This window comes from Saccostrea echinata, unplaced genomic scaffold (genome assembly GCF_033153115.1).
Source record: "Saccostrea echinata isolate AGI-Se365-2 ecotype Australia unplaced genomic scaffold, CSIRO_AGI_Sech_v1 ptg000056l, whole genome shotgun sequence".
Taxonomy (NCBI): Eukaryota; Metazoa; Mollusca; class Bivalvia; order Ostreida; family Ostreidae; genus Saccostrea; species Saccostrea echinata.
Window position 1 is genome coordinate 20,675,232 of NW_026889805.1, and position 27,478 is coordinate 20,702,709.

Genomic DNA, 27,478 nt, shown 5'->3' on the forward strand with positions numbered 1-27,478 from the left:
CGGCATGATTTGATAGTAACACTGCAACTAACAGTAACTGTTTTGGTTGATATTTATACTTTGACTTACGTACTCCAACTAATATGACTTTAGAAAGATTTGTCAATCAACATATACAACTTCTTGAAAAAGAACGAGAGGCGGAGATAGAAGAAACCAGGTTAGATTAATAGAACTTGACTTAGTGAAGTTTCAAGTTAATTATTCTCAGATTCCCCATCCAAACACGAATTTTCTCTTTCCTTTCCTCTCATACCTTCCTAGTACCCTTCCGTTTTTGGCGTAACTCTTCCACTTGTTGTCACTAAATTACGCTGTTAGGCAAATAAAATCAATTTTACGCTTTAGATGACAAACTTACAATTGTGTTATTATTGAGCATTGTACTTCTGAGTATCACCTGAGTGGCACAGTGGTTAAAGCATTGCTCTAGAGTCGCAGATTAAAAAGTTGTTGCTGGCACAAAAAAAGATTCTTACTACTATGGCCCTTAGTGCTGAGTATAGCGCTATAGGTCTAAATGTTCAGCCCTCCAATCCAATGGCATTAAGTGGTGACATCTACATGAGAGAAAAATTCTTGAAGGGACCGTAAACAAAAAAAAAATCAAACAAACATAAACTTCTGACTTTAAGTACGTCCAAACTTATATGCAAAGAGAAGATCTGTAAAAATGTCATTTTTTCAAGGAAGCTATAGTTTTTTAAGAAAGAAGTAAAGAAAAGAATTTAAGATAATTAAGCTGGCTTTCAAACCTAAGCACGCAGTACATACCCAAAATTTGGAAGAGAAAGCAGATGCAAATACATTAGAAACTGAAACAATTATAATCATAAGTGCTATTAATTCTACTAATAAGATAGGATTAGTTATGATATGCAAGTTTTTGACCAAATATGTCCATGTTAAGCTATTATAAGTTAATTAGATATGTTGGGATGCAGATGTTTAACCTCTACAGAACCTAGGATTTATGTACAGAACAAAGGATTACAACAATTAATGGTTTTACAATAATTTTATGTCAATATTATATACAATGTACAACATAAAATTCTGATAAAGATTTAAAGACTTTCGAGTATTTTATTTTGAGGTCTATGGTTTTATCCTTCATTTATAACCCCAGCTGGAAATTTTGTATCCCATCTAAAGTCTTAATATGTATCAAGGTAATTTTCGAGGAATAAATGAGTGGTTTACAATTAAGAGGCTCGACCAGAGATGTCTGAAACTATTTATTTGACAAGGAAAAAGTCTCTTGAAGCGAACAGTGTCATTTTAAAGTAGGCAAATGATTGATATATTAACAAAATATGAGCTTGAAGCAGGGGTGCCTGAAATTGAGTTAGGTACCTTGTGGAGGGAAAAAGAAGGGGGTGACCCCATATAAGAGAAAAGTTGCTTGTGCTTCAAATGCTGAATTTGAATTACATGTACATTTTCTAAGTGAATGACTAGTTTGAAGTTTTTGGATAAGTCCATTCTCAAGTAACTGCAAGCCCTATCAGATCAAAATTGCATAAATGTTTCATCTTTGGATGTACACTTTGTCTACTAGATTATTAGTTTAGTGTGGGACTTTGCCTTACTTAAAGACAACATTTGTTGAGGTGAGCTCTGTAATTTCTGATTACCTATATTTATAACCACATGATAATAAAAATTAGCATCCTTAAAAAGTTTAAATATTCGGCTTCAAGTCAAAAATCAAGTCTAAACACAAAGACATTCAGATTGGATGCAAGTTTATTTGTTAAAGATGTCCGAAGCAAGATATATGTCTCATGCATGGTGAAATCACCCTATAATTTGAGCCATGATTGTTCATATCACATGTAGTGCAGGAACCACAGTTTTGATTTATTTCACCTCACTTCAAGTAGCTATTACTTACAGGCATCTAAATGAAAGTTTACCACCTAAAGAGCTCCAGAGACGAGGAGTGTGCTTGCTGAAGCTCCACATAAGGACGCGTCGTACTGGTTTCTATGGGAGAACAGTTGTCGTATTTGAACCTGGGGGTGGAAATCAAGAGTTACCTGCTCATAACCTTTCACCAGGTAGGATATGCAGAACATTGATTTTGGCTACTCTTAAAAAAGGAGGAAGAGAAACTAGCTATGACAAGAAAATCTGAAATTGTTTCTTTGAAAATCTTCTTTGTTCATCAGTATTTGGTATACAGCAGGAAAACTACTGAAAAATAGACTGCAGATTAAACTGTCAAGTTCATGACCCCTAGTTTGCAAGGTTAGGGACCAAGAGTGACTGAGACATACATTGAAAATGTATTTTATTTTTAAAATTCACTCTTATTCCAGACCTATACATTAAGTTAGGAAACTTGTACCGGTACATAACATAACATAACATAACTTAACATAACTTTACATTTATTTTCTAATTTGGAGCCCATAACAGACAAGTATGAAATTATTACAATAATAAGAAAAAGATATGCCAATGGATAGTATAACAATTTGTAAATGACATTGCTCATTTCAACAATAATATTGTACTATTTCAGTTAAAGGGAATACTATATATAAAAGTGTATGCATGGCTACTACAACATGTTATCATTTATGAATTTGCCCACAGAATTAAGAGTTTCTTTGTGTTCAGTATTGAGTAACCAAAAAAGTTTTTGTTCATCATCTAATTTTGAGAAATTTGGAAATTTACTTTTAATTGACTGAAAAATTTCTTTTCTTTGATAATCATATTTTTTACATGTTATCAAAAAATGAGTTTCATCATCTACACTGTTAGAATTACATCTATTGCATAATCGATCTTCTCGAGGGATGTTGGTAAATCTTCCCACTTCAATTTGCAATCTGTGATAAGAAATTCTTAATTTACATAGAGATTTTCTGTGATGAAAATTTTTAACTACTGATAAATAATTCTCATAACCCCAATTTTGTTTGAGTTTTACATATGTACATGAATATAATGAGCAATGGATTCTCTAACCATTGCGACGTTCATGACACATGGGTTCAGGTTTATGATCTAGGGTGGTTCAAATTTTAAGCAGAGCAGAATAAGGAACATGAAAATCACACCCATGTGGCTATATAAAGTCTTAGAGAGAGTGTTTTGATTTTCATGTGACTATCAAGGCCTATGGGCCTTTTGACGTATAAAATATTCTTAAAATGTGTAAATTATTTTACAAATGAAAAATAAAACAGACCATTTCTTATCAATCCATCAAAGAATCCAATTGCTTCATGTTACATCTTTCGGTGAGCATGTTTCGTAATAGTTCTGGAAAAATAATTTGTACATGTAAGGCCAGTGTCATGAAATCAACAATGCATGTAAATTTCATGACAATAAATTTATATGATAATAGGGAGTAAATCTAAGAATTAACTGTCTAGTTTTTTTATGCCCCGCCATGAATATGGCCGGGGCATATAGTGTTTGTCATGTCCGTCTTCCGTCCTTCCGTCTTCCATCCTTCTGTCCTTCCGTCCTTCCGTCTGTCCTTCCATCACACTTTGCGTTTAGCTCTGTTCAAAGCTCAGTTTCAAAGAAACTATCCAAGATATTTTTATCAAACTTCATATGTTGATATATACTGATGTAAGTTATTCAACTGCATCAACATTTTTTGACCTTGACCTTTCCTTTGACCTTGACCTCACTTTTCTTAAATTAGTGTTTAGCTCAGTTTTAAAGATACCATTCAAGATAGTGTAATCAAACTTCATATGTTGATTAATACGGATGTAAGTTATTCAACTACATCAACATTTTTTGACCTTGACCTTTCTTTTGACCTTGACCTCACTTTTCTTAAATTAATGTTTAGCTCAGTTTTAAAGATACCATTCAAGATAGTGTAATCAAACTTCATATGTTGATACATACTGATGAGAGCTATCCAACTGCATCAATATTTTTTACCTTGACCTTTCCTTTGACCTTGACCTCACTTTTCTTAAATAAGTTTTTAACTCAGTTTTAAAGATACCATTCAAGATAGTGTTATCAAACTTCATATGCTGATACATACTGATGAGAGCTATTCAACTGCATCAACATTTTTTGACCTTGACCTTTCCTTTGACCTTGACCTCACTTTTCTTAAATTAGTGTCAAACTTCATATGCTGATACATACTAATAAGAACTATTCAACTGCATCAATATTTTTGACCTTGACCTTTCCTTTGACCTTGACCTCACTTTTCTTAAATTAGTGATTAGCTCAGTTTAAAGAAACCATTCATAATATTTTTATCAAACTTCATATGCTACTACATAGTGATGTAACCTTTTCAACTGGATCAACAATTTTTGACCTTGACCTTTCCTTTGACCTTGACCTCACTTTTCTTAAATTAGTGTCAAACTTCATATGCTGATACATACTGATGAAAGCTATTCAACTGCATCAATATTTTTTCACCTTGACCTTTCCTTTGACCTTGACCTCACTTTCTCAATTTGTGTTAAAGTGCTTCATTACTAATATACCTTCGGCGGGGCATTCATGTCCTATGGACATATTTCTAGTTTATTTATGATGTGATAAAGCAATTGGCTTGTGTGACAATTTGCATTATAACACCTTTGATGTTTATGCATTAAATTATATCGCAAGCCCATTGCTTGATCATTATCATAAAACAAAACAAAAAATGACAGTTATTCCTTATATTTACATGATTCCAAAAATTCAAGGGTTCAATCCAAGCCCCACCCACTTCTCTATAGTTTTCTATTCTCACTCCTGCCCCACACATGATTTTTTAAAATCAAACCTTTCGATGAACCAATAACTTTATGAAGAAATCAAGTCCATTATCATTTGTAGTTTTATCTTGGACAAAGACATTGGAAATGTAAATATTGTCAGGTAAATTTCTTTTTGTTGTCATCATTTTTGACAGGTGATATAGTTGGTTTGAATGCTAGCTCTGCTCCACCTGGAGAGGAAGGTTTGGGGTCGGGCATTGTCACTCACACTGGGAAGTCAGCTATTAGTGTGGCTTTTGATGAGAAGGAGGATTTATTCAGTCTGAGTGAGGATGATCAGTACAAACTCACCAAGTTAGCCAATGATGTCACCTATAAAAGACTAAAAAAGTAAGAGGAAAATAATTAATTTAGCTCAATAAGTTATTGAAAGTTTTTGTTTAGTTTTAGTCACAGAATAATTCAGGTAACTCGTAAGCAAAAGATAATACATGTTTAAAGCAAAACATCCTCTGAAGGTTCTTGTCCAATTTCAGTAAATTAGATGCAGTAGTTCAACTACTCCTACATAAAGTAGATAAAGAAGTCAACTGCTCTTAATTAAATAAACTAGATACCCAAGTCTACTACTACTACAAAAACTAGACATACAAATCATCTACGCCTATGTAAACTAGATACACAAGTCAACTACTTGTACATAAACTAGACACACAAGTCAACTATTTCTACATAAACTAGACATACAAGTCAACTATTTATACATAAACTAGATACACAAGTCAACTACTTCTACATAAACTAGATACACAAGTCAACTACTTCTACATAAACTAGACACACAAGTCAACTACTCCTGTATAAACTAGACACACAAGTCAACTACTCCTACATAAACTAGATACACAAGTCAAGTACTTCTACATAAACTAGACATTCAGGTCAATTATCCCTACATATAAACCAGACACACAATTGAAGTACTCTCACATAAACTAGATACAAATGTCAATGACATCTACTTCTACATAAACTGGATACACAAGTCAACTACTCCTATACATTCTAGATATACAAGTCAACTACTCCTACATGAACTAGATACACAAGTCCACTTATTCTACATAAATTAGATACACAAGTCAACTTCTCCTATATAAACTAGATATACAAGTCAACTACTCCTACATTAACTAGATATACAAGTCCACTTATCCTACATAAAATAGATACACAACTCAACTACTCCTATACATACTAGATACACAAGTCACCCACTCTCACATAAGCTAGATACACAAGTCAACTTATCCTATATAAACTAGAAACAAGTCAACTCATCATTTATAAACTAGATCCACAAGTCAACTTCTTCTACATTATAGCTAGATCCACAAGTCAACCCCTACATAAACCAAATACACAAGTCAACTATTACATATATAGTTTTTGTATGACAGATATTTGATGAATGGTGTTGCTATGATAACTAAACAAAGATTAAGCTCTTTGTAAAAATATTTCCAAATGCTACTTGTCTTACAGTTGTTGTTTGATTTCAGCAAAAATTTAAACAAGGGTTAACTGCATAAAGATACCTTATTCTGTTAACCTTTTTGTAATATCAATATAACGTTACAATTTTGCCATTTTTCGATCACCCAAGTCACTCAGTGACCTATTGCTATCTGCTTTTGTCCATAGTTGTGTGTCGTCCATTTGAACATTTTCAGCTTCTTCTCTGGAACTCTGAACCAGTTTCAACCAGTTTTGGCATATAGCATCTATTTGTGAAAGGGAACAAAAAAGTTAATTTCATAGTCCCTGCCCCTTGGGGCCCGAGGGCTTGTGCTAAAATCATCAGAATTAATGCAATCTTTAAAAAAAACCTCTTCTTTACCCCTAGACATCAAACAGTTGAACTGTTGTCATGGTTGTAATAAGTATTGAGCCCTCTACCAAAATTTTGAAATTCATGGCCCCAGTATCAGGGGTTGTGGAGCTAGGGTGGGACTCTAATGATCATATAGTGAAAATCTATAAATTCTTCAAAAAAATTTTCTCGCCCATGTATATTTAGCAGATAACTAAGTGTTAGGGTGGGGCTCTATTGATTATAAAGTGAAAATGCATTATTTTTTTTGGAAAATCTTTTTTCTGTTATTGGGTACTTCGCAGATAAACTAATTGCATGGTTATAATGAATTCTTTTAAATTTGTGAGATATGTAGGCTTTTATGTTGGAAGAGGTTGTGGGGGGGGGGGGGGACTCTATTGATTATATAGTAAAAATGCATTATTTCTTTGAAAATCCTATTCTCTGCTCCTGGGTATTAGGCAGACAAACTAAGTACAAAGTTATGATGAGCAAGGGTGCCTGTTCCAAAATTTTGTATTTCATGGCCCCTGGGTCAGGGATTTTAGTGTTGAGGGATCTGTTGAATCTATAGTGAAAATGCATTATTTCTTTGAAAATCTTCTGCTCTGTTCCTGGGCAAACAGAGTAAGTGTTGTAAGAAGCAAAGGTATTCTTACCACATTTGTGAAATTCTGGACCATGCTGGGCAGAGCTCTATTAATTTTTATTCTTCTGAGAGAACTTATTCACCTTTGCTATTCATCTATGATAGTTAATCACTATAGATGATGCCTCTGAAAGGTCAGTTAAATAAGAGAATTGTACAAAAATTTTTTAATATATAACACAAGAAGTACTTTCATTGTTTTTAATGGTCAGTTAGACTTGTAAACTATAAGATAAATAAAGATGAGACAAAAATACCTTGTCTATGTTCATTAACTGTTTTTCAAAGACCAAGAAAAGCCAATATAAGAGAGAATGAAATGGGTTTACTGATAGAGCTCAAGCCCTATTGCTTTGTTTAGTCTGCATGGTGATAGTGACAAATGGGGCAAGTACAGGCAAGTTAATAGAGCTACTTTAAGCTTTGTTACTGAGTACTAAACTAATCATTTTGTTAATCCCCGATCATCGTATTTCCCTTGCTGTTTGGCAACATAGCTTCATTTGTCAGTTTATTTTGTTTTATTGTATACTTTTATGAATCCTTTACAGTGTTGTATTATACTCATGTGATTGTTAAGACCCAGGTAATCGTTGAGGCCATCGAGCCTCTTGTTTATTTCAATAAACAGTGTCTCTATATCAAGAACATTTCATAATACTATTCCTAAAACTGCATGTCTCAAACTGTCTATTTTATATGAAGATTGTTTTTTATTCATTTAAATACAATAATATACAAAAAGGAAATGTTTTACAAACACAGTTACAGATGCACCAATGAACATTTACTTCATCTGAACCAGTAGAGCCACAATTTTGGTTTTATGTTTTAAGAAATTGCTATCACTTGGCCGTTATACATAAATTATCCTACGTTTCCAACTGTCATTAATGTCCCTAGCTTACCCAACAAACTTGACAGTGATTCCTTATATTTACATTTATATGTGAGATAAAAATGTAATAAATACAATCAAAGAATTGAAATACACTGCATGTTAATTAGCTCTTCTGAGCCAAAGGCTCAAAGAGCTAATGCTATGGCCATTTGTGCGGTGTGCGGCGTGCGGTGTGCGGTGTGCGTAAACTTTTTAGAATATGGGCCATAACTCAAGAACCCCTTGGCCAATTATTGTCAAATTTGTCACAGGGTATCCTTGGCCCAAGGGCTCCCTTTTATACTAAAACTAGGGTTGTGACCCTTTAACAAGGGGAGATAATTAGGAAAATAGAAACAAAAGTACTGGTTGCTAAAAAATCTTCTTCTCAAGAACCACTGGGCAGATTATCACCAAACTTACACAAAAGGATGAGGATATGTTGTAAATTAAAATTTGCACGGGGATTTACCCTGGGGCAAAGGGCGTGGTCTCAAGGTCACTTCAAAGTTGACCAAAAATTACATTTTATTAAAATGTTGATATTTTGCTTACTATAAGGACTAGGATCATCAAATCTTGTCAGTTGATGCATATAAGGACCTCATATCATGTTGACTCAAAAGTAGGTCACGGTGACCTACTTTTTAAATTTTGGGGCCATTCTTTTTCAAAATGATTTAGAGGCATACAGTGCAGGAAACTAATTTTGTTACAGCATCAATGCTGATTTGAATGCTTCCTTTGCTTGCTGATTTGAATGCTTCCTTTGCTTGCTGATTTAATGCTAGTGATCCTTATCCTGATGCTGTTTTATAATTAGGTCAATGCTACCGGAAGTAGCATCATGCTACCGGAAGTAGATAATGAATTTCAGCATTGCCGTTTAAAGCAATAAAAGTGCCTTTTACAATTATTTGATCATAATATCTCACTATGTATCAATAATGTGAATACTTTAACCAATATTCTTTCTTTCTTTTTTAATTTTTTACTGAATTAAAACTCATTGATTTTCTGATGCTAGTAGGATAATGCTGATTTTATGTAGGTCAATGCTGGTTTTATCCTTTGCTTGCTGATGCTGATCCTGGTAATGCTGTTTTTTAAATGCTGATCCTGATGCTAGCTCGATCCTGATGCTACTAATGCTTATGCTGATGCTGGTTTATGTAACAAAATTAGTTCCCTGCACTGTATTTTGAACAATTTAAGGCCTATGATCATCAAACCTTGTCAGTTGATGTATCTTGGGTCCTTGAAGTACGTCAACTAAAAAATAGGTCACCTTGACCTACTTTTTGAATTTTATGGCTAATCTTTATCAAAACAATTAAGGCCATTAATTCCAATACTAAAAGGTTTAGAATCATTAAAACTTGTAAGATGATGCATCTTGGGGCCACAAAACGTATTTATTAAAAAGTAGGTCACAGTGACCTACTTTTTGAACTTTGCAGGCATTCGATTTCAAAGCATTTTAGAGGCATAATTTGGACATTTTGAGGCCTATGATCATAAAACTTTGTAAGTTGATGCATCTTGGGTCCTCAAAAAACATCAACTGAAAAGTAGGTCACCGTGACCTACTTTTCAATTTATATGACTATAATTAAATATTTCAGGTACTAATTGACTTAGAATCATCAAACTTTGTCAGTTGATGCATCTTGGGTGTTCGGAGTAGGTCGACTGAAAAGTAGATCACCGTGACCTACTTTTGAAAATTTATGGCTTTAATTAAATATTTCAGGTACTTATTGGCTTAGAATCATCAAACTTTGTCATTTGATGCATCTTGGGTCCTCTGAGTATGACAACTGAAAAGTAGGTCACAGTGACCTACTTTTGAAAATTTATGGCTTTAATTAAATATTTCAGGTACTTATTGGCTTAGAATCATCAAACTTTGTCAGTTGATGCATCTTGGGTCCTTGGAGTACGACAACTGAAAAGTAGGTCACGGTGACCTAGTTTTGAAATTTTATGGCTGTATTTAATATTTTTCGGGTACTAATTGGCTTAGAATCATCAAACTTTGTCAGTCAATGTATCTTGGGTCTTCAGAGTGCAACAACTGAAAAGTAGGTCACTGTGACCTACTTTTGAAAATTTATGGCTTTAATTAAATATTTCAAGTACTAATTGGCTTAGAATCATCAAACTTTGTCATTTGATGCATCTTGGGTCCTTGGAGTACAACAACTGAAAAGTAGGTCACTTTGACCTACTTATAAAATTTTATGGTTATAATTTAAAAAAAAACATTTTAGGTATTAATTGGCTTAGAATCATTAAACTTAGTTAATGGGTCCTCAGAGAATGACAAGTGATAATGCAGGTCACCATGACCAACTCTCAGGTACTAATTGGCTTAGAATCATCTTGGGTTCTCAGAATGTGAACTGGAATTTCAAGGGTTTATCTAAATATAAAGGATACTTAGAGGCTTCAAATAGAAGTGATAGGTTGTACAGTTTATCAGAAGAGCGATCCAAGGTCCTTGGGCCTCTTCTTTCCATAGTTTCAGCCCACTGACTCATACAGTAACAACACAGGAAATTGATATGTACGGAAGCTGGTAGGTGCCAGGTAGAAAAATATTTTATCTGACGGCTGCCACATAAATAACTGGTGGCCGCCAGAAAATTATCTGGCAGCCACCAAATAATTTTCTGGCGACCGCGAAATAAAAAGATCTAGCAGCCACCAGATAACTTATCTGGCGGCTGCCAGAAAGTTATCTGGCAGCCGCCAGATAAAATATGTTTTCTACCTGGCACCAACCAGCTTCTGTAGACATGCGTGTTTAGGCACTTGATCTTTCACTTGGCGAAATTTACATTTAGTTGTAAAGATCGTGAATTTAACACACTTATCTTTCAAAGAGTTATCAAAGAGAAAACAGTTGGAAATGTTAATAGTTAAGTATCAATGCAAAATGGTCAATATAATGTCATTGTACTCTGTTTATTATACCCCCACTCCGAAGGAGAGGGGGGTATACTGTTTTACCCTTGTGTGTCTTTCTGTCTGTCTGTGTGTCCGTGTGTCTGTGTGTCTGTCCGTAACAAATTTTGGTCGCAGTTTTCTCAGTAACTACTCAGCGCAGATGCTTGAAATTTTAGCACAATCTTTGTTTAGGCATGCTATATGGTCAGATTCATTTTTGTACGAATCCGATTTCCACTTCCTGTTTATCCATGCGTCTGTCCATGCCAAATTTCCATCGCATATTTCTCAGCAACTACTCAGCGTAGATGCTTGAAATTTTAGCACTATCTTTGTTTAGGCATGCCAAATGGTGGGATTTATTTTTATATGAATTAGATATCAACTTCCTGTTTATCCGTGCGTCTATCCATAACAAATTTTTCGTTGCAGTTTTCTCAGCAACTACTCATCACAGATGCTTGAAATTTTAGCACAATCTTTGTTTAGGCATGCCATATGGTGGGATTCATTTTTGTTTAAATCTGACGACAACTTCCTGTTTATCCGTGCGTCCGTCCATACCAAATTTCCGTCACAGTTTTCTTAGCAACTACTCAGCGAAGTTGCTTGAAATTTATGCACAATCTTTGTTTAGGCATGCAAAATGGTGGGATTCATTTTTGTATGAGTTCGATATCAAAATGATAGGGTAACCGTATATTCAAATCAGAGCGGGGGTATTACTAGTGAGCATTCGCTCACAGACTTCTTGTTCTTTTTCTTTCATTTAGTGCATTGAATAATCTGAAAAAGGGAGATTTTGGTGTGTCAAGTAAAGTTGTTAATGTGCTGTTTGGAGAAACAGATCTTTCTCCACCATTCATTCCTAAAGGTTGGTATAATTTTGAAAACTTAAATCTGAAATTTACTGTAGTTATTGTTCCATGAAAATGAAGCTAAATGTTATTTCTCTAATCTGGCATTGTGGAAATATACTTAAAGTCATAAGAACATTCAGGACAACAATTATAAATCATGTTTATGTGTAATATCAAACACCTGATAAATATTTCATTTTTAAATGGGTGGAATGAAGTACTGACATTCTGTCTCGTAATATAGTAAAATGTATACATATGTTTATAATTCCAGATGTACACTTGGTTAATAACCAGTTAGACAAATCACAACAAGATGCTGTTCAGTTTGCTCTCGCTCAACCAGAGGTAGCCATTGTTCATGGTCCACCGGGCACAGGAAAAACTACAACTGTGATTGAAATCATTATCCAGGCTGTTAAACAGGGCAACAAGGTCAGTCAAATAGGGCAACAAGGTCAGGCAAACAGGGCAACAAGGTCAGGCAACAAAGGTCAGTCAAACAGGGCAACAAGGTCAGTCAAACAGGGCAACAAGGTCAGTCAAATAGGGCAACAAGGTCAGTCAAACAGGGCAACAAAGTCAGTCAAACAGGGCAACAAGGTCAGTCAAACAGGGCAACAAGGTCAGAGGTCATGAACCACTTTAAGATATAAAAGCTAGTTACTGATAAATAAATACTGTTTGGTCACCTTACTATTTTCATATATGCATCTTTGAGACCACAGTGCAAAAAGTTTTAAGAAACTGGCTGACTTTTATTCAAAGAAAGCCTTTTAAAATTATTCTTTCATAATCTTTTACATTATTGACCCATGTCTACAGACATTAGACAACATTACTGATGCATTGTATAATTTACATCCTAGATACATATTCAAATAAAAGAAACAGAAATAAATTGTATAACTAAGGAGCTCATATTCTGATACATTTTAGATATTAGCCTGTGCACCCTCCAACATTGCTGTAGACAATTTAGTGGAGCGACTGGCCAGTCATAAACAGAAAGTGGTCAGACTTGGCCATCCTGCTCGAGTGCTGCCCAACATCCAGAAATACTCCCTGGATGCCATTTTATCTTCCAGTGAGGAAACACGTCTGGTGGAAGATGTCCGTAAAGATCTGGATAAAAATCTGGTTTGTGTCCATTATATTTCTCCAAAGAATTGCCCTCTTAATCATTTTTAGGTCACCTGAGTCACTCAGGTGACCTATTGCTATCTGTTTTTGTCCGTCGTCGTGCGTCGTCCGTCGTGCGTTAACTTTTGAACATTTTTAACTTCTTCTCTAAAACCGCTCAACCAATTTCAACCAAATTTGGTATATAGCATCTATGGGTGAAGGGGAACATAAATTGTGAATTTCATGATCCCTGCCCCCCCTGGGGCCTGAGGGGTGGGGCTAAAACCACCAAAATTAATGCAATCTTTAAAAATCTTCTTCTTTACTCCTGGACATCAAGCAGTCAAACTGTTGGCATCATTGTAATAAGCATGGAGCCCTCTACCAAAATTGTGAAATTCATGGCCCCAGGGTCAGGTGTTCTGGCCCCAGGGTGGGGCTATATAGATCATATAGTGAAAGTGCATTATTTCTTTGAAAATCTTCTTCTCTGCTCCTGGGTATTAAATAAAGTTACTAAGTACATAGTTATGATGAGCAAGAGTGCCTCTTCCAAAATTGTGAAATTCATGGCCCCAGGGTCAGGGGTTCTGGTGTTAGGACGGGGCTCTATAGATTATATAGTGAAAATGCATTATTTCTTTGAAAATCTTCTTCTCTGCTCCTGGGTATTAAATAAGGAACTAAGTACATAGTTATGATGAGCAAGAGTGCCTCTTCCAAAATTGTGAAATTCATGGCCCCAGGGTCAGGGGTTCTGGTGTTAGGGCGGGGCTCTATAGATTATATAGTGAAAATGCATTAATTCTTTGAAAATCTTCTTCTTTGCTCCTGGGTATTAAATAAAGTAACTAAGTACATAGTTATGATGAGCAAAAGTGCCTTTTCAAAAATTGTGAATTTCATGGCCCAAGGGTCAGGGGTTCTGGTGTTAGGGCGGGGCTCTATAGATTATATAGTGAAAATGCATTAATTCTTTGAAAATCTTCTTCTCTGCTTCTGGATATTAAATAAAGTAACTAAGTACATAGTTATGATGAGCAAGAGTACCTCTTCCAAAATTGTGAATTTCATGGCCCCAGGGTCAGGGGTTCTGGTGCTAGGGCGGGGCTCTATCGACTATATGGTGAAAATGCATTAATTCTTTGAAAATCTTCTCCTCTGCTCCTGGGCAATAAGGTGATAAACTAAGTACATAGTTAAGATGAGGAGGTGGGCCTCTGCCAGAATTGTGAAAGCCATGGCCCCTGGGACAGGGGTTCTGGTGTTAGGGCAGGGCTCTATTGATTATATAGTGAAAATGCTTTAATTCTTTGAAAATCTTCTTCTCTGCTCCTGGGTATTATTTAAACAAACTAAGTACATGGTTATAATGCGTAAGGATGCCTTTTCAAAAATTGTGAATTTCTTGGCCCCAGGGTCAGGGGTTCTGGTGTTAGGGCGGGGCTCTATTGATTATATAGTGAAAATGCATTGATTCTTTGAGAATCTTCTTCTCTGCTACTGGAGATTATATAAACAAACTAAGTGCATGATTATGATAGACAAGGATGCCTCTTCCAAAATTTTTAAATATATGGCCTCAGTTTTTGGGGTTCTTGAGGAGGGGGGGGGGGGGGCTCTATTGATTATATAGTGAAAAAGCATTAATTCTATTAATCATTAATTAATCCTGTCTGCTCCTTAGTGTTGAGCTGATAAATAAATTGCTTAGCTATGATGAAAATGGGAGCTTCGAACAGAATTTTTAAATCTTGTGGTCCTAGGGTCAGGGGTTCTGGCATAACGAGGGGGGGGGGGGGGGGGGGCTTTTGATAATATAGTGGAAAAGTGTTAATTCTTTGAAGTCCATAGTTATGATGATGAGGGTAACTCTTCCAAATTTGTAAATTTCTTGACCCTTGGTCTTGGGTTCTGGTGTTAGGGTAAGGCTTTGTTGAATCTGTAGTGAAAATGCATTGTACCTGTGAAATTCTTCTCTGCTTCTGGGCATTGGAAGCAAACTGAGTAAAAGTTAAAATGATATGAGTAAGCGTATTTCTACCAGATTTTTAAACATCTGGACCATTGGTCTAAGCATTCTGGTCCTGGGCAGGGCTCTATTAATTTGTATTCTACTGAGAGAAGTTATTCCCCTTTTCCATTCACCTTTGATAATTAATCACTGTAAATAATGTATTTGAAAGGTTAATAGAATAAGATAATTATGCAAGAATGTTTATCGTATAATTAAAAAAGTACTTTCTTAGTTTTAATAAACAGGTAGACCTGTAAGTAATAGATAAATAAAAATGAGACAAAAACAACTTATCTTATTAAAAGTTCTTCAAAGACCATAAGAGAGGTCAATGCTAGAGGTCTTAATATGGGTTTAAAAATAGTACAGAAGCACTAATAGTTTGTTAATAGTCTGCATAGTGTTAAGTGGGGGACAGATTAGAACTTAATTTATGAGTTGATACTGAATACTAGACTAATTATTTTGTTGATCCTGATCTTCCTACTTCTCTTGCTTTAGGGCAACAAAGCTTCAACTATCAGTGTATTTAACTTCTAAATTGTTGTATTATACTCAGGTGACCGTTAAGGCCCTTGGGCCTCTTGTTTAATTTTTTGAATTACTTTCTCAAAAATGTTTTTGGTAATATATGAGGTCATTTTGTTAGAATATGTGACATTGCATGCCACATGAAATATTGAAATTTGTTGACACAAGATTAAAAAAATTTTCCCCCATTATTCATTTTTTTCCCACAGTCTACAATTAGAAAAACAACAGACCGTGGAGAAAAACAGAAAATTAAAGAAGATATAAAGTTTTTACGTAAAGAATTAATGCAGAGAGAGGAAGCAGCATCCAGGGAGATCCTCAAACGAGCTGATGTTGTCCTGGCAACCCTTAGTTCTGCAGATGTGAAAGGGCCAATTAAATACCTGGATAAGGAACACTTTGATTTAGTTGTGATTGATGAATGTTCACAAGTAAAAACTAAATTTTCAGATATTTGTGATCAAAATTGAATGTTTTACTCATATATTAATTGCTGCATTTGAATAAAACATGAATAGTATTCATGAAACACAAAAATTTTTTTGCAGAATTTTATGTTGAATATCTGACAATAATCTTTTCATTATATAGGCAGTTGAGGCAGCCTGTTGGATTCCCCTTTTGAGGGCCCCACGGTGTGTTTTGGCAGGGGACCATTTACAGCTTCCACCAACTATACTGAGTAAAGAGTAAGCATGTATTTATTATCCTGATCATATTTGCTACAGGGGTCACTTTTATAAGATTTATTGTAGTTTAATGCAGTATGTTTGGATTTGCTAAGAAGTGGTATGTACATGTATGGTTTTTAAAGAAATTAAGATATTTTCAATTTTTATGTACAGAAAAACTTTCTTCAAATGTGTATGATGTTTGGGGAAAGGATGTGACAGAAACATGACGAAGTTTATAATAATGTTGCTTTTCAAACTGAGCCCAGTTCTCACAGCCCAGTATATCAATACTGGTGCCTGAGATATATATTTTCCTTCAGCTAATTTTAATATTTTGATCACCTTAATACACTGGTATGCTAATTATGTTAGACTTGTATAATTCAAGTCATTGTTATTGACAGTTGAAGTGATGGTTTTTATAGCAGTGTAGGAAGGTTCAGGATGCTGTGTTTTCTTCTCTGACAATCTAACTTGTCCTGGCTTACCTTATTCTCCCCATCTTATCCCAATGCTATAAACAAAGTACTCAGAAGTACAGAGAGGCGGGCTCATTTACAGATAGTGAACAAAGACTATTTTACATGAAACATACATTGTAATACATGTGTAACAGCTTATAAATAACGAGAAGTTCAGAAATTGGAAGAAAAAGTTATACGAAAAAGGATATTTCTATTTCATACAGCATTATGTAAAAAGAAAATAGATAAAATATAGTTAGAAGTTAATAGCGTAAACAATTTATCAGGTGTATCGTTTCGGGGTCTTGTACCACTTACAGAAGTAAATAATCATTGACACAGCAAGGTCAAAATTTTATGTACAGACGAGTCCTCAGCGGGGAATTTTGCAGCAAGGTGTACATCAGGTCGTGCTCCCCGCATTAGTGTTAGCTTGGTAACACATGTAACACAACCTGTATTTATAGATTGTGACGCAGTCTTGGCAGACAGGGGGACTTGACATAAACCTTTTGCATATATTATGCAAACATGGGAGGCTGTACATAACCATTAGTGCATTTGTTTAGAATATTCCTCAAACTACCTTATATTTTGTTTAATTTTTACTTTTATTCTGTTGAAAGTAGTTGAGCATACACACTATATTTTTACGTGTAAAATTGATTTGGCGGTAAGGAAGCAGCATTTCCGTTGAACACCATGACAAAAGCTGGCTATTGCTCTATGAGCAATGACCGCAGCTAAAAACTGATTGATATTTTTTCTTAAAATTAAGGTTCTTTTCAAATCTTATCTTTTTTCTTTTACTGAAATTTCTTTGAAACATTTTGAGATGTCTCCCAGACACACAAATAGACAACAAGGGTGAAAATCCTAACCTTGACCTCTTTTTATCTTGATAGGATAAGGTACCTTAACTGTAATAAAACTAGGATTGATTCAACATCTGTTACAGGACATTAAATCAAAGTTGCTCTTAAACTTAGTGGTAATGGTAATATATTGTTAAAATAAAACAAACAAAAAATGATTTATTAGAGCTGCCTCTGCTGGTCTTGAGAAGACCTTGATGGAGAGAGTCCTTGACCTGTATGGTGACAAGGTCATGAGGATGTTGACCACACAGTACAGAATGCATCAACTTATCATGCAGTGGTCATCTGACCAGTTGTATGATGGGAAACTCACAGCTCATAGCTCAGTGGCCTGTCATCTCCTGAGGTAATTCCAATGATTTTCTAGAAGTCGTTTCTGATCAAATAAGAGTTAACAAGCTATAAATCAGGTAAGTTCTAGTGATACACTGGTAGTAAAATCACCATAATCCTAAAAAAAGAAAGAAATTGGCAAGAAGTGCATTTACAAATTTAGTAAAAAGGTAGAAAAGCATTTAATTGATAGGGGAAACTTTGGTGTAGCATACAAATATAAAAAGACAAATGATAAGATTAAAAAAGATAGATATGGAAGTACTAATAATTGTAGAGTATCTTCCTTAACTTTTCTGGCTTGTTTGATCAATGTGTGTTTATTGACAGGGATATAGAAAGTGTTGAGGAATCAGAAGAAACAGCCGAGCCTCTACTGTTGATAGACACTGCTGGATGTCAGCTCTATGAACTGGATGTTCCCGAGGAAATCTCCAAAGGAAATGAAGGTTTGTAATTTTTCTTGTACATAATCCAGGAAATATTTTGTACTGATAGGACTGCTTGAGACTAAGGGTGACAGTGCTAGGAAAAAAGGGCATCAACTGATGCTGATCTTTCATTGTTGCCTTTGCACTGTCATTCTTGCATTGTTGCCCTTCTGAAGTTGCATTGTCAGCCTGGGCTTCTTGTCCTCCTGCATTTGGTCTTTGTCCTCTTTAGTTGTTGTTAGGTCACCTGAGTCACTCAGGTGACCTATTGCTATCTGTTTTTGTCCGTCGTCGTCAGTCGTCCGTCGTCCGTCGTGTGTTAACATTTGAACATTTTCAGCTTCTTCTCTGAAACCGCTGAACCAATTTCAGCCAATTTTAGCATATGGCATTTATGTGTGAAGGGGAACAAAATTTGTGAATATCATTGTCCCTGCCCCCCTGGGGCCTGAGGGGTGGGGCTAAAACCACCAAGATTAATGCAATCTTAAAAAATCTTCTTCTTTACTCCTGGACATCAAGCAGTCGAACTGTTGGCATGATTGTAATAAGCATTGAGCCCTCTACCAAAATTGTGAAATTTATGGCCCCAGGGTCAGGGGTTCTGGTGCTAGGGCGGGGCTATATAGATCATATAGTGAAAATGCATTATTTCTTTGAAAATCTTCTTCTCTACTCCTGAGTATTTTTGAAACAAACTAAGTACATTGTTATGATAAGCAATGATGCCTCTTCCAAAATTGTGAAATTCATGGCCCCAGGGTCAGGGGTTCTGGTGCTAGGGCGGGGCTATATAGATCATATAGTGAAAGTGCATTATTTCTTTGAAAATCTTCTTCTCTACTCCTGGGTATTATTGAAACAAATTGAATACATAGTTATGATAAGCAAGGGTGACTCTACCAAAATTGTGAAATTCATGGCCCCAGGGTCAGGGGTTCTGGTGCTAGGGCGGGGCTATATAGATCATATAGTGAAAGTGCATTATTTCTTTGAAAATCTTCTACTCTACTCCTGGGTATTATTGAAACAAATTGAATACGCAGTTTTGATAAGCAAGGGTGACTCTACCAAAATTGTGAAATTCATGGCCCCAGGGTCAGGGGTTCTGGTGCTAGAGCGGGACTATACAGATCATATAGTGAAAGTGCATCATTTCTTTGAAAATCTTCTTCTCTACTCCTGGGTATTATTGAAACAAATTAAATACATAGTTATGATAAGCAAGGGTGACTCTACCAAAATTATGAAATTCATGGCCCCAGGGTCAGGGGTTCTAGTGAAAAGGTTGGGGGGGGCTCTATTGATTATATAGTGAAAAAGCAAAATTTCTTTGAAAATATTCTTTTCTGCTTCTCGTTAAAAAAAAAAATAGAAAGCAAATAAGCTAAGTATTTAGTTATGATGAGCACGAGTGCTTCTTCCAGAGTAGTGAATTGCATGACCCCGGGTCAGATGTGCTGGTGGAAGGGTGGGGCTCTTGATGATATAGTGAAAATGCATTAATTCTATTAAATAATCCTGTCTGCTCCTTAGTGTTAAGCATATAAACAAAGTGATTACTTATGATGAGCAAACTTCTGGTCCCAGGGTGAGAGACTCTAGTGTTTCTAAGTGGGGGGGGGGGGGGGGCTCTATTAATAATATAGTAAATCTGTAGTAAAAATGCATTATTTCTTTTAAAATATTCTCTGCACTTGGGCATATCAGAGGCAAAAAGATTAAAAGTTTTAATAAGGAAGGATATTTTTACCAGATTTTTGAACATCATTTTCGTCAAGTGTTCTGGTCCTGGCCAGGGCTCTATTAATTTGTATTCTACTGAGAGGAGTTATTCCCCTTCGCTGTTTACTTTTGATAATTAATCACTGTAAACAATGTACTTGAAAGGTTAATAGAATAAGAGAATTATGCAAAAAATTTATTGTATAATACAAAAAGTATTTTCCTAGTTTTAATGATCAGGTAGACTTGTAAGTAATAGATAAATAAAAATGGAACAAAAATAACTTGTCTTATTAAATGTTCATCAAAGACCAAGAGAGGCCAATGTTAGAGATCTCAACAAGAAATTAAAATAGTACAGAGGCACTGATCGTTTTTTTTAATACACTGTCTGGTGATAGTGATAAATGGGGAACAGATTAGAACATAATGTATAAACTGTCAATGAATACTAGATTAATTATTTTGTTGATCCTGATCACCCTATTTTTCTTGCTTTTGGGCAACAAAGCTTCACCTTTCAGTTCATTTTATACTCTATGGATCCTCTAAATTGTTGTATTATACTCAGGTGACCGTTAAGGCCCTTGGGCCTCTTGTTCTAATCTTGTTGATCAATCTTTAGCCATATGGGGAAAGGTGAGAGTGACTGTATCAGGAAAAACCATTTGGAAATTACCAAACTTTTTGAATATTTTACATATCCCATTTAAGCATTAAAAATTTGTCATATCATATAGGTATTGGTTTAAAGATCTGGACTTAGGAATAGCTTTTTGTCATTGGAAAATTGTCAACTACAAGCACACAAGATCAGTAACAGCATATAAAGATTGAGATTTCTATTGGAATATTTTTCAAATTTCCTTTGATAAAATGTGTTCACTTTGAATGTTGAAAGTTAAATTTTGCAGCATTGACATTGTAAATATAAGTTTAAAAAGCTGGAGATAATTTATTCATTCTTTTAAGTTGTTATGTCCCTATAGGTGAGGCAGACATTGTGAGCAATCATGTTGAAAAGCTGATTAACCTGGGAGTTGATCAACAGGAGATAGCAGTGATTGCACCTTACAATTTACAGGTGAGTGAACTCATTTCACATCAAGCTACTTCACAGCATATAACTCACAGGCAATGTGAACTTGCATTGTTTGGCATCAAGCTACATTACAATATATCCATTTAATGTATTGTCACTCATTCTATGAAAATTAATGTATTAATTTGCACATTACAGTCAAGTTAACTCATTTGAGTGTTACAGTATTCAGTATGCAAATTATAACAGCCAAAACAAATAAAAAAAACTGTTTCTACTGTATACAGGATTATTCCATCAATTTTAAAGTCGCTGGCAGAAAAAAGTATAAAACTCTTGTCTTGGCTTTAACTTTGTAATGAATATTCTTTGGAAACTCTTACTTTGAACAGAGATTGTTTGTGACCAGAAGGTATTTTGTGACCTTAACCCTAGGTCATTCCAGCAATTTCAAGGTTACTGAGAGAAAAGTATAAAATTCTTGTCCAGGCCATAACTTTGTGATTGAGAATCCTTGGAATCTTACACATGGTACAAAAATTGTTTATGACCTAAGGGTATGTCATAACCTTGACCCAAGGTCATTCCAGCAAGTTCAAGGTCTCTGACAGAAAGTTATAAAAATTCTTGTCTTGGCTATAACTAAGCAATGGAGAATCATTGGAAGCTCATACTTGAAACAAAGATTGTTTATGACTTGAGGGTGTGTCGTGACCTTGACCCAGGAAATTTCGGCAATTTCAAGGTCTAAAAAGTGTAAGATTCATGATAAGTTTATGATATTCTAATGGAGAAACATTGGATGTCCATATTTACTAAAAGATTACTTATAACCATAGGATGTCATTTTTTTTTAACCGATGTCTTTTTGGCAAGTTCAAGGTCACATTTACAAAATTTGATTGGGCTCTTAAAGAGGATTACAGCCAGGGGTATTATTTTGTGAGCTCACTCTCAGTACTTCTATTTAAATTTCAGGTTGAGCTGTTGAGATTAAGACTTTCCAATAATTACCCAAAGGTAGAGATCAAATCTGTAGATGGATTTCAAGGAAGAGAGAAAGAGGCTGTGATTATTTCATTAGTCAGAAGCAATGCAAAAGGTAAATACACAAACACTTCAAAATATTAAGATTGTTAAATTGTACAAAATATTTATACAAGTGTCCACAGAGAATGTATGCAGTATGAAGAAGTTGTTTATCATTTGAATCTAGCAAATCCATTTTGCTTTTCAAAAAATATGTTCATTTTGATTTTATTGTTTTTGACAGGTGAAGTAGGATTTTTAGCAGAGAAAAGAAGAATCAATGTTGCTGTAACAAGGGCAAGGCGCCACCTAGCAGTGGTGTGTGACAGTGAGACCGTGGGACATAATTCCTTCCTGAAATCTTTAGTAGATTATATGTCAAGTCATGGGGTTGTGAAGACAGCTCAGGAATTTGTAGAAGGTAAGTGTTCTTGGAATTAAAGGGAAAAAATATGTCACAGAATGAGAAATCTTGGTAATGTGATAAATTTGATAAAATTGAAAAGATACATGTATGAATCAATTGGAGAGTAACCATACAGGTATGTGTCAATATGTAATTCTAGCTGGGGTAGTGTATAACACATTAACAAGACCAGACCACCTTAATGACCTCTTGACTTTGCCAAACAACAGCAAAGGGACAAAACCTAAGTCTGCCAAAAATCAACAGAAATCTCAAATCAAAAAGAAACCAGGCAAGACAGAAAACCAAGCTCTGGTCACAGAGAAATATCAGAAGTAGGTTTTTATTGAAAGAGGAATGTTTTTGTAAAATAAATGTACATTTGGTATGCAGTTCTAATGGAGAATTTGAGAGTGTAATGATTTAGGATCCTAAATTTTTAAAAATAGATAACACATGCCATTTTACTTTTTAGGAATGATCAAAACATTAATAATATACCTTTATATTCCAGAACACAAGAGGAGACTGATGAGAGGATCAAAGAATTTCAGGGGTATCTTGATCAATTTGTACAGGAAGTCTCCTCAGATGAACTGGAATTTCCCTCTACCTTGAATTCTCATGACAGAATGCTTGTTCATGAGGTAGTTAGGATGTTTTTTTTTTATCCCTTTATTTTTTTTGTTTTCCCAAGCTATATGTCAATTTTTCATCATTATCATTTAAGAAAGAAAATATGATATATATTAGTACAAGAATATTTGAAAAAAAACTTTTGTTTACTTTTCTAAGCTTTCCTCATTATTATTCAATAATCTTCTAACCAAGTTCAGATTCAGTTGTTTAGTGTGGAATTGAAAATGTACATGTATATATTTTTTCAGTTGTCAGAAAAAATGGGATTGGGTCACATTAGTAAAGGATCTGGAAAAGACCGTCATCTGGTTGTGTCAAAACCAGGCAGTAAGAATTCAGGTTCTACCCAATATACAGCACCATCCAATTCAGAGACTTTTGTAAATAGAAGATCTGAAAGTAGAGAAAATGAGAAGCCATGCATTGATGGTGATAAGAGGATAGAAGCTTCCGAGGAGGAGGCAGATGTCCTAAATCAGGAAGAACCTGATAAAGTAGTGTGTAGACACTGTAGCAAGTCTGTCATAAAAGCTAACATTCAACTACATGAGACACACTGTTTGAGAACACAGAGACAAAAATCTGCACCAAAGTCTGCCACTTCAGGAGGGAGAAAGCAGAAAGACAATGCACCAAGAGCTCCAAATGCCCATGCAGATGTAGTGGCTAAGCTTGAGAAGGTGGATGGGGATGATTTGGATAGTTTGATAGCTGCCGTTCAGAGTGTGGATAAGGAGTGCAGTTTTAAGAAATGTAAGACAAGCACTCTGACCCTGGGACAGCTGTGTGATTTCTGTAGGAGGAGATTCTGCCTGAATCATCACATGCCTGAGATTCACGGCTGTGGGGAAGCAGCCAAGACTCATGCTCGTGCAACTATCATTAGGGAGGGTGTTCTGTATAGGGGAAGTGGTGTGCCAGACAAAAAACCAGACGCAGCACGTAAGGCTCAGCTACAGAAAAAAATGGATAAGAAACTGACTGAAATGGCTACCAAAAGACAAGGAAAAAAGCCTAAGAAATGAATTATGATAAATATAATTTTATTTGTTTGAGACTTCCTTTTTTATGGAGTGAATTGAAAAATTGAAATTCTGATAAAAAATCAATGATACATATTATGATATTGATTTACTGACTTCTTTTGTGAGAAAAGTACCCCTCCTCCTTTTCCTAAAAGCACATGCCTTCTAATGAAGAACAACTATTTTGTTAAGTACAAGTCATTCTTCAGAGCTACAGTATGAACTGAGAAACTTTTCACTTAACCATCTAGCCAAGGGTTTCTGATCCGCTACCCTCCTTACAAACCCTAGGATGTGCTACTCTCCTCACAAACCCTAGGATCCTCCACTCTCCTCACAAACCCTAGAGTTTTTTAGGGGAGTAGTGATTCAAATACCCTTGGCTAGTGAAGATGGGCCATCAGGTGGTATTTTATATTACGGCGCCGTAAGTGGGCCAGATAAAATAATGTGTTTGTACAAATTAGATTTTTTTTCCGACAAATTATGACAAATGATTAATCAGATATTTGTTAGAAGAATTGGATTTTTGTTTGGACGAATTAGAAAGTCGTTCGGCCGAATTAGAAATTTGTTCGGACTAATTAGTTATTCATTAGGACAAACTTTTGTTTCTAATGTTGGTGAGAGGGTCTTCGGAGTAGCAATCAGGACTAGTGAGCATTGAACTACTTAACCATCGAACTGTACTTTGAAACCATATAAAATTTAGAAACGCTGTAATTAAGTAGACACAAATTCAAAGAAATTTTGACCCACCTACCTACAAACAAAGGTGGGGGAGAGATAACGCCTATAATGATCAGTAAAGCTGTGTGCTAGTTAGTTTAAAACTGATGCGGGGGGGGGTTCGGTATAAAGACGTAACTTTTTGCTTTTTGCCCTTTAAGCACATACTTAAGGCCTTTACTCAAGGTTGTGTCATTACAATATAGTCACCACTTTTAAAGGTTGTTTTCAGGCCCGTAGCAACGGTTTCAAAAGATGGGCTCCCAAACTCTGACAATCAAGTATATATATATATATATATATATATATATATATATATATATATATATATATATATATATATATATATATATATATATATATAATAAAAAAAACTTCTAAGCTGTCCAGATCCTAGAATTTACCAGTATTCAATCTTACAGCAACAAAAAGTGTTGGGGTGGGGGCCAGCATCTAAATGAAATTTTATTATAGCAAATTACCAGATTACTATGCTAAAAATAAGTTCTCTCCCCTGCGGCATTCTACGGGGCTGATTTCATTCAACCTTTACCTCATTCCAGCACATTTTTGAGAGAGTTTAGGAGGATACATAAAATAACAAATATTTATATTTTTGTAAAGTTTTTTAAATACACACTGTTAAAAAAAAACTCATTGAAAAAACATATCTTATTATCATATGCATCGCATAGCAAATGAACCGATTTCTTAACATTTGCTTCGCACGCCTGCAACTACGAAAGCCGACAGGCTCATTTCTGACAAGGTAAAAAGATATTTAATTTGTTTTATTATACCTCTACAGATTTTGTCTTATATAAAAATATGATCGTTTAATGTAATTCCCTAATAATTGCTGTAAATGGATTAATCCCGTGCATTAGTCAAATGAGCTAATTCCTGCTTCAGAAGCTAATGCTCGGTTATCCGTAACCCTTTGTATCGGTATAATTCAATAGGCTAATCCCCGTGCGCTAGTCAAGTGAGCTTATCCCCGCTCCAAAAACTAATTAATTCCCATGCAGATATCCGTAATCCTCTATTTTTTTTTTACTTTTGTGTCGTATAAAAACAGTTAAAAAGTGCATGTATATCATTGAGGGAGTTAGCAAGATTCCAGTTCCCTTCTGTTGCGCCTCGGGAAATAGTCCTGGCCTTGGGGAACTGGAATCTTGCTAACTCCCTCAATGATATACTTTAACTGTATAATAATTCCCTAGAAATCACTGTGAATGAACTAATCTCCATGCGTTAGTCGAGTGAGCTAATCCCTGCTTCGACAGCTTTTTCCCGATTATCCGAATTCCTCTAGATTTTACTTTAATTTGTATTACGTATAATATGTGAATGGACTAATTTGCGTGTGTTAGTCAAGTGAGCTAATTCCTGCTTTGAAAGCTAAACAGTTTCCGATTATCTGTAATTCTTTAAATTTCACTTTTGTATCGCTATAATAAATCAGTTAAAAAGTACATGTATACATGTATCATTGAAGGAGTTAGCAAGATTCCAGTTCCCCATGGCCAGGACTATTTACCGAGGCAAAGCCTGAATAACGATTTAGTTTAGTCGCTATAATGAGTTATAATATATATGTGAAGCCTATGCGTCTTTTGTATGCAGTGGCGGATCCAGAAGTCCACGTGGGGGGGTTTTGAGGCCCGTAGGGCCGAAGGGGGAGGCATGGGAGGGGGTGTCCCCCTCCCATAGGTGGGGGTTCGGGGGGCCTCCCCCGAGAAATTTTCTTTAAAAATGGCTCCAAATGGTGAATTTTCCAGCATTTTAGATTGAATTAGTTAGTTTTTGGCCACTTTTTTCCTAGTTGTTTTTCAAGACCGACCTTTCCAAATTTTCAAGAAATTGAACAAAAAATTAAAATTTTGGGATTATTTTTAACTTCCATGTTAACTTGAAAAATGAGACTTTTCTAAAGAAAAAGTTAAATGTAAAATCTGATAAAATTAGAAATATCGCCATTTGCTATATAATATCCAATTCTTCATTTTAAAATGCACGTCCAACACACTGTCGCATGTGAAGCTTTGTCTACCAAAATACAACTGCATGATGTGCAATTTTCGAACACTTAGAACATTCGAATTCTGTGTAGAGACCCTAATTACTCTTTTCAACTACTTGACTATACAGTTCATATAATTTGCAATATATATACATAATGATATTTCATATTGAAGAATAAATATAAATTATTTTGGAAAATAATTGGAATTATTGCTTATTCATTGGGGGGGGGGTAATTATAATTTCTAACATAAATGCACTCTTTAATGCTTTTTTTTTTTTTTACCCACTTACCTGCCCAATGTTTGAAAAAAAAGTCTTGAAAAACAATCAATAAAAAAGTGGCCAATTCTTGTTTTGACAGGACCTCTAATTTATACGTATTAGTTTTACCACAATTCATTATACAAAGTTGTAACCGTTAGTTGGGTTTTATTCAACATCATTCAACTGTAATTTTGAAAAAA

The 27,478-nt window shown here is 35.1% G+C and overlaps 1 protein-coding gene across 1 annotated transcript; it reads left to right on the forward strand.

Moving 5' to 3' along the window:
* The first annotated feature begins 36 nt into the window (after positions 1 to 36).
* Positions 37 to 24,321, forward strand: LOC133173989 (DNA-binding protein SMUBP-2-like). The gene is made up of 16 exons (XM_061309051.1): positions 37 to 160; positions 1,900 to 2,063; positions 4,913 to 5,108; positions 11,849 to 11,949; positions 12,210 to 12,370; positions 12,875 to 13,075; positions 15,818 to 16,042; positions 16,203 to 16,300; positions 17,791 to 17,973; positions 18,291 to 18,409; positions 21,106 to 21,200; positions 22,137 to 22,260; positions 22,432 to 22,608; positions 22,754 to 22,928; positions 23,108 to 23,240; positions 23,481 to 24,321. The coding sequence occupies exons 1-16, from the start codon at positions 84 to 86 to the stop codon at positions 24,255 to 24,257; spliced, it is 3,006 nt and encodes a 1,001-aa protein (XP_061165035.1). The 5' UTR covers positions 37 to 83; the 3' UTR covers positions 24,258 to 24,321.
* Positions 24,322 to 27,478: the final 3,157 nt, after the last annotated feature.

What these genes read in the sequence shown, in the direction of transcription:
- LOC133173989 (XM_061309051.1), top strand. Translation starts at nt 84, where the DNA reads ATGACTTTAGAAAGATTTGTCAATCAACATATACAACTTCTTGAAAAA. An exon ending in ACCTATAAAAGACTAAAAAA is followed by an intron (nt 5,109 to 11,848) that starts GTAAGAGGAAAA and finishes TCTTTCATTTAG; the next exon opens with TGCATTGAATAATCTGAAAA. An exon ending in CTGTTAAACAGGGCAACAAG is followed by an intron (nt 12,371 to 12,874) that starts GTCAGTCAAATA and finishes GATACATTTTAG; the next exon opens with ATATTAGCCTGTGCACCCTC.